Consider the following 6,818-nt stretch of genomic DNA (forward strand, 5'->3'; position numbering starts at 1 on the left):
TTGATAACCCAAACCATCCTTCCCCAAGAATCCACAAATGGGAGTGACTATGTCCACAGTATGATGAATCCAGTGATATTGCTGAATATTTTCTCACCTTTGAGAGACTGTGCACTCTCCATAAAATTCCTGAAACTCACAAGATGACCACATTGGTGGCAAAATTGACTGGAAGAGCTCTGGACATATTCAGTAAGATGCCTATTGAGGAGGCTTCTGACTATAATAAGTTTGTGGGAAGGGCCATTCACGGTCCAGGAGCACCTGGGAGCTGTTAATTATCTCATAGCATTCCCCACCTCCAACCAAAAGCCTAAATTGTACCATATTAATTCTCTAAAGCCCTTTAATCCAGAGAATTAAAGGTTTGTCAGTTTACAGTCCAGGGAGGAGAGGATGCTGAGTGGCCTGAAGGTGTCTACTATGAAGGGAAAAGTGATGGTGGCGTGGAAGAGGTGAACCTCTCCATGACCCTTGAGCGTATGCAGCGACAGCAGATCAAGGAGCTGTGCACTAGCTATGCACCGACATTCTCAGCCACCCCAGGACTGACTGAATGGGCATACCACTCCATTGACACAGGTTATGATCACCCAATTAAAGTCCAACCTTACCGGGTTTCTCCTCAAGCTAAAACTGCTATAGACCGGGAGATCCAGGATATGTTACAGATGGGTGTAATCTGCCCCTCCGGCAGTGCATGGACATCTCTAGTGGTTCTAATTCCCAAACCAGATGGGGAGATACGTTTTTGCATGGACTACCGTAAGCTAAATGCTGTAACTTGCCCAGACAACTATCCAATGCCATGCACAGATGAATTATTAGAGAAACTGGGACGGGCCCAGTTCATCTCTACCTTGGACTTAACCAAGCGGTACTGGCAGGTACCGCTAGATGAATCCTCCAAGGAAAAGTCAGCCTTCACCACACATGTCGGGCTGTATGAATTTAATGTACTCCCTTTCAGGATGCGGAATGCACCCGCCACCTTCCAAAGACTTGTAGATGATCTCCTACCGGGATTAGGAGAATATGCCATCGCCTACCTTGACGATGTGGCCATATTTTCAGATTCCTGGGCAGAACACCTGGAACATCTACAAAAAGTCCTTGAGCGCATAAGGGAGGCAGGACTAACTGTTAAGGCTAAGAAGTGTCAAATAGGCCTAAAGAGAGTGACTTACCTTGGACACCAGGTGGGTCAAGGAGCTATCAACCCCCTACAGGCCAAAGTGGATGCTATCCAAAAGTGGCCTTTCCCAACGTCAAAGAAACAGGTCCAATCCTTCTTAGGCTTGGCCGGATATTACAGGCGATTTGTACCGCAGTACAGCCAAATCACCGCCCCACTGACAGACCTAACCAAAAAGAAACAGCCAAATGCCGTTCAGTGGACCCAAGAGTGTCAGAAGGCCTTTAACCACCTAAAACGACACTCGTGTCTGACCCTGTGCTAAGGGCCCCAGACTTTGACAAACCATTCCTAGTAACTACAGATGCATCTGAGCGTGGTGTGGGAGCAGTTTTAATGCAGGAAGGACTGAATCAAGAATTCCACCCTGTAGTGTTTCTCAGCAAGAAGCTGTCTGAGAAGGAAAACAACTGGTCAGTCAGTGAAAAAGAATGTTAGGCTGGAAAAGCTACACCCATATGTTTGGGGATGGCATTTCCACCTGCAAACAGACCATGCTGCGCTACAGTGGCTTCATACCACCACGGGAAATAACAAAAAACCTCTTTGGTGGAGTTTAGCTCTCCAAGATTTTGATTTCGACATCCAACATATCTTAGGAGCTTCTAACAAAGTGGCTGATGCACTCTCCCGTGAAAGTTTCCCAGAATCAACTGGTTAAAATCGTCCTTGAGATGTGGAAAATATTGTTAGTCTTTATGTACTTGGTAGTATATTTAGAGGTGCATGTGTCTTATTAACTCTGTTTTTTCCTCGAGCTCCAAGAAGAAATCCCAGCCAGCCTTTCACCCTAGCTGAGATTTGGGGGGGGGCGTGTCATAAATATAAAGGGAAGGGTAAACACCTTTAAAATCCCTCCTGGCCAGAGGAAAAATCCTCTCACCTGTAAAGGGTTAAGAAGCTAGGATAACCTCGCTGGCACCTGACCAAAATGACCAATGAGGAGACAAGATATTTTCAAAGCTGGAGGCGGGGAGAAACAAACGTTCTCTCTGTCTGTGTGTTGTTTTTGCCAGGAACAGAAAAGGAATGGAGTCTTAGAACTTAGTAAGTAATCTAGCTAGATATGTGTTAGATTCTGTTTTGTTTAAATGGCTGATAAAATAAGCTGTGCTGAATGGAATGTAGATTCCTGTTTTTGTGTCTTCTTGTAACATAAGGTTTTGCCTGGACGGATTCTCTATGTTTTGAATCTGATTACCCTGTAAGGTATTTACCTCCTGATTTTACAGAGGTGATTCTTTTACTTTTTCTTCAATTATAAAATTCTTCTTTGAAGAACCTGATTGCTTTTTCGTTGTTCTTAAGATCCAAGGGTTTGGGTCTGTGTTCACCTATGCAAATTGGTGAGGATTTTTATCAAGCCTTTCCCAGGAAAGTGGGTGTAGGTTTTTGGGGGGAAAGATGTTTCCAAGCTGGCTCTTTCCCTGTTATATATTTGTTAGATGCTTGGTGGTGGCAGCAATAAAGTCCAAGGGCAAAAGGTAACATAGTTTGTACCTTGGGGAAGTTTTAACCTATGTTGGTAAAAATAAGCTTAGGGGGTTTTTCATGCAGGTCCCCACATCTGTACCCTAGAGTTCAGAGTGGGGAAGGAACCTTGACAGATCTTGTGCCTATAACTCAGTAAATCAGCTCAGGTCATCTTGTTTTGTTTTCAGCCTAAAAGTACTGGCTAGGGATGCCTGAGTTCTTGAGAAAGCCACACATTTATGGATCAATCTGCTCAGGGCCTCTTTCACCTCCTTATTTCTGAGGCTGTAAATGAGGGGGTTGATCAGAGGGGTCAGGACAGAATAGAAGACAGAGAACATTTTGTTCAGGTCTCTCAATGTGTCGGATTTCGGTAACATGTATACAATAATGATAGTCCCGTAGAACATTGTCACCACAATGAGGTGTGAGGAGCAAGTTGAAAAGGCCTTTTGTCTGCCACCAGTGGAAGGGATTCTCAGGATGGTGATGATGATATAAACATAAGACAACAGGGTTAAAAGAAATGGGAAGAGTGTGCAAAGAGATGCGAGGAGCAAATCCAACACCAAGATCAGGTTGGTGTCACTGCAGGACAGTTTTATTACTGGGGTGAAATCACAGAAGAAATGGTCAATTTCATTGGGGCCGCAGAAGGTTAGTTGTGACATCAAGGATGATATGATGAGAGTGGCCAGACAGCCGCTTAGCCAAGATCCGGCTGCTAGCTGGAGGCAGAGCCTGCCATTCATAAGGGCTGCATAGTGCAAAGGTTTGCATACTGCTAAATACCGGTCATAAGACATAGCAGACAAGAGACAACATTCTGTAGCTGCCAGTGAAGCAAAGAAATAAAATTGTGCAATACACGTAGAGACAGAAATGGTCTTGTCCCCAGTCAAGAGACTGGCCAGCATCCTGGGCAGGATGGCTGAGCTGTAGCAGGTCTCCAAGCCGGACAAGTTCCCCAGGAAGAAGTACATGGGGGTGTGAAGGTGCTGATCAGCCACAACAAGCACAACAATGAGGATGTTCCCAGCCACTGTCGCCATGTAGATCATTAGGAACAAAGGGAAGAGAAGGATCTGTAGTTCAGGGACCTTCCCGAATCCCAGGAGGATGAACTCTGTGATAGACGTTTTATTTCTCCAGCCTGTGTCTGCCATGGGGTGAATGTAGAGAGAATTTAAAAAACCCTGCAGTATAATCACAAGAACAAAGTTAAAACAGGAGTCAAGTGTCGGCAATTAATCCCATAAATGTTCAAAAATTCATCTACCACTCATTGTTACCAGTTCATCTTTTGAATCCAAATCACAGAGGCAAATGCTGGCTATCTCATGTCAAGAAAACAAACCTTTATTACCATCCCATCTTATCAGATCATGAATCAGTGTAACAGCAGTCCATTTTGCTGGTGGCCCAAGCACAGACATGGCAGCTCAGACCATTTATTGATCATATCCCATTTATTTTGCCATACTAGAGAAGGGCAATACTAGTTCAAGCCTGAATATCCACTTCTCTCCGTGAGTGGAATCTGATGGGTTAGGGAAAGAACAAAAGCAATGAATATTAAATAGTAAGGACCAGTTTTTTTAAAAAGGTATTTAGACTCCTAATACCTATTGAAATCAATAGACATTAGGTGTCTAAATACCTTTAAAAATCTGACCCTAAGTGACTCTCAACCTGAAGTACAGCAGAGGTACCCCTCTGCTATAATACCCAATAATAAGAAGATTTTCAAAAGAACCTAAGGGAGTTGGGTACCAATTTTCCCATGACTATTAATGGGTTTTGGTCTCCTAACTCACTTAGGCACTTTTGATATCTTATCTTAAAAATTTAGGATGAACTTTTCTATGTAATCTATGGGATTTAGCCATTCATTCCTTGGAAATTAATATCAGCCTATGACTTCTTGGTCAATATGTCACTGTTCTTTCTGGAAAGAGTTAATTCCATCCATACTCTCACTAGAGATCATCTTAACATAGAATTATAGAATGGTAGGACTGGAAGGAACCTCGAAAGATCATCTAGTCTAATCCTCTCACTCATGTCAGGACTAAGTATTATATACATAAGAACGGTCATACTGTGTCAGACCAAAGGTCCATCTAGCCCAGTATCCTGTCTTCCGACAGCGACCAATGTCAGGTGCCCCAGAGGGAATGAACAGAACAGGTAATCATCAAGTGATCCATGCATTGTCGTTCATTCCCCGATTCTGGCAAACAGAGGCTAATAGCCATAAACAGAGTCATAAATCTAGACCATCCCTGACAGGTATTTGTCTAACATGCTCTTAAAACTCTCCAATGATGGAGATTCCACAACCTCCCTGGGCAATTTATTCCAGTGCTTAACCACCCTGACAGTTAGGAAGTTTTTCCTAATGTCCAACCTAAACTGCCCTTGCTGCAATCTAAGCCCATTGCTCCTTGTCCTGTCCTCAGAGGTTAAGGAGAACAATTTTTCTCCCTCCTTGTAACAACCTTTTATGTACTTGAAAACTGTTATCATGTCTCCTCTCAGTCTTCTCTTCTCCAGGCTAAACAAACCCAATTTTTTCAATCTTCCCTCATTGGTCATGTTTTCTAGACCTTTAATCATTTTTTCTGCTCTTCTCTGGACTTTTTCTAGTTTGTTCACATCCTTCCTGAAATGTGGCTCCCAGAACTGGACACAATACTCCAGCTGAGGCCTAATCAGCGTGGAGTAGAGCGAAAGAATTACTTCTCGTGTCTTGCTTACAACACTCCTGCTAATACATCCCAGAATGATGTTTAGTTTTTTTGCAACATATTAAATAATGAAGTCAGAGAAAGTGTTTGTAATGTCCTAGGTAAACAATCAGGTAAAGAATGTTTCCCCCACACGCTTACAACCATCTTGAGCTTTATTTGAGGGAGAGTTTCTGATGTGTCAACTCTACACTGAAGGAATAAATATGGCTATTTCCCCCCCCACACACACACACACCAGAAGATTTAGGCCATTGGCAAATTTGGGCTCATTTAATATTTTAACTCTGGAGTGTCAGCCACTTTTCAAAATCAGCATCAGCTACTAAGATACAGACATGAAGACGACAATGGGAAGGAGATATACTACCCATAACATCACAGCAGTAGAGATAGTACAGATTTGTTACACTATGGCTTTGATCTAGAAAAAAATGTAAGTTTGGGCTGCACTTTCTTCGTGTGAAGGGCTTAAATGCTTTGCTAGTGATACTCTTCATTAGAGCTTAAGGCCAGAAGTGACCATTGTGATCATCCAGTCTGACTTCCTGCATAACACAGGCCAGAGAACTTGCCCAAATAATTCCTAGAGCAGAGCTTTTAGAAAAAACATCCAATCTTGATTTTAAAATTGTCAGTGACGGAGAATCAACCACAACCCTGGGTAAATTTTCCAATGGTTAATTACTCTCACAGTTATAAACATATGTCTTAATTTCCAGTCTAAATTTGTCTATCTTTAACTTCCAGCCATTGAATCATGTTAGACCTTTCGCTGCTAGATTATAGAGACCTTTATCAAATATTTGTTACCCACATTGCTCCTTAATCAAGTCACCTCTTGACCTTCTCTTTGTTAAGCTAAATAGAGTAAACTCTTTGGGTCTCTCACTATAAAGCAGGTTTTCTAGTCCTTTAACCATTCTTGTGGTTCTTCTCTGAACTCTCTCCAATGTATTAACATCCTTCTTGAATTGTGGGCACCAGAACTGGACACAGGATTCCAGGAGCCGTCGTACCAATGCCCAATACAGAGCTAAAATAACTTCCCTACTCCTACTCGAGATTCCCTGCTTAATTGATTCCATCAGTTTTATGGGAATCAATTTAAAAGCTGACATAATTAAGCCCTGTATGGACACGTCTCTCTGTTTAAAGCTGTTATTGGTTTGGTTTGCATCTATAAGTACCAACGCAAGCTAAATAGATATAAGACAGGGTTTAAATTGAGTTAAGAGTGTCTGTAGTGCACAGGCTGTCTTGTCAAGGAAAATTGGTTGAGTTTAGGTTGTTGTTGAGCTAACACATGCTAGCCAAACCTGACCGAAATGTACTGTTTTTTCCTGGAGTAGATACAGGCTAAAACATTTAGCTCAAAGTTGCTCTTGTCATATTTTAGC

General features: G+C 42.4%; 1 protein-coding gene across 1 annotated transcript; it reads right to left on the reverse strand.

The window, feature by feature from the left end:
* Nucleotides 1–2,826: 2,826 nt before the first annotated feature.
* Nucleotides 2,827–3,834, reverse strand: LOC102933833 (olfactory receptor 10C1). The gene is made up of 2 exons (XM_043527362.1): nt 3,564–3,834; nt 2,827–3,278 (listed from the first exon to the last, which is right to left on the reverse strand). The coding sequence occupies exons 1-2, from the start codon at nt 3,832–3,834 to the stop codon at nt 2,827–2,829; spliced, it is 723 nt and encodes a 240-aa protein (XP_043383297.1).
* Nucleotides 3,835–6,818: the final 2,984 nt, after the last annotated feature.

The sequence above is a fragment of the Chelonia mydas genome, chromosome 13 (genome assembly GCF_015237465.2).
Source record: "Chelonia mydas isolate rCheMyd1 chromosome 13, rCheMyd1.pri.v2, whole genome shotgun sequence".
Lineage (NCBI taxonomy): Eukaryota > Metazoa > Chordata > Testudines > Cheloniidae > Chelonia > Chelonia mydas.

Coding starts and splice junctions, on each gene's coding strand:
- LOC102933833 (XM_043527362.1), bottom strand. CDS start 3,834: ATGGCAGACACAGGCTGGAGAAATAAAACGTCTATCACAGAGTTCATC. Junction 3,279..3,563: donor GCTGGCCAGTCTCTTGACTG/GGGACAAGACCA, acceptor GTGATTTCACCC/CAGTAATAAAACTGTCCTGC.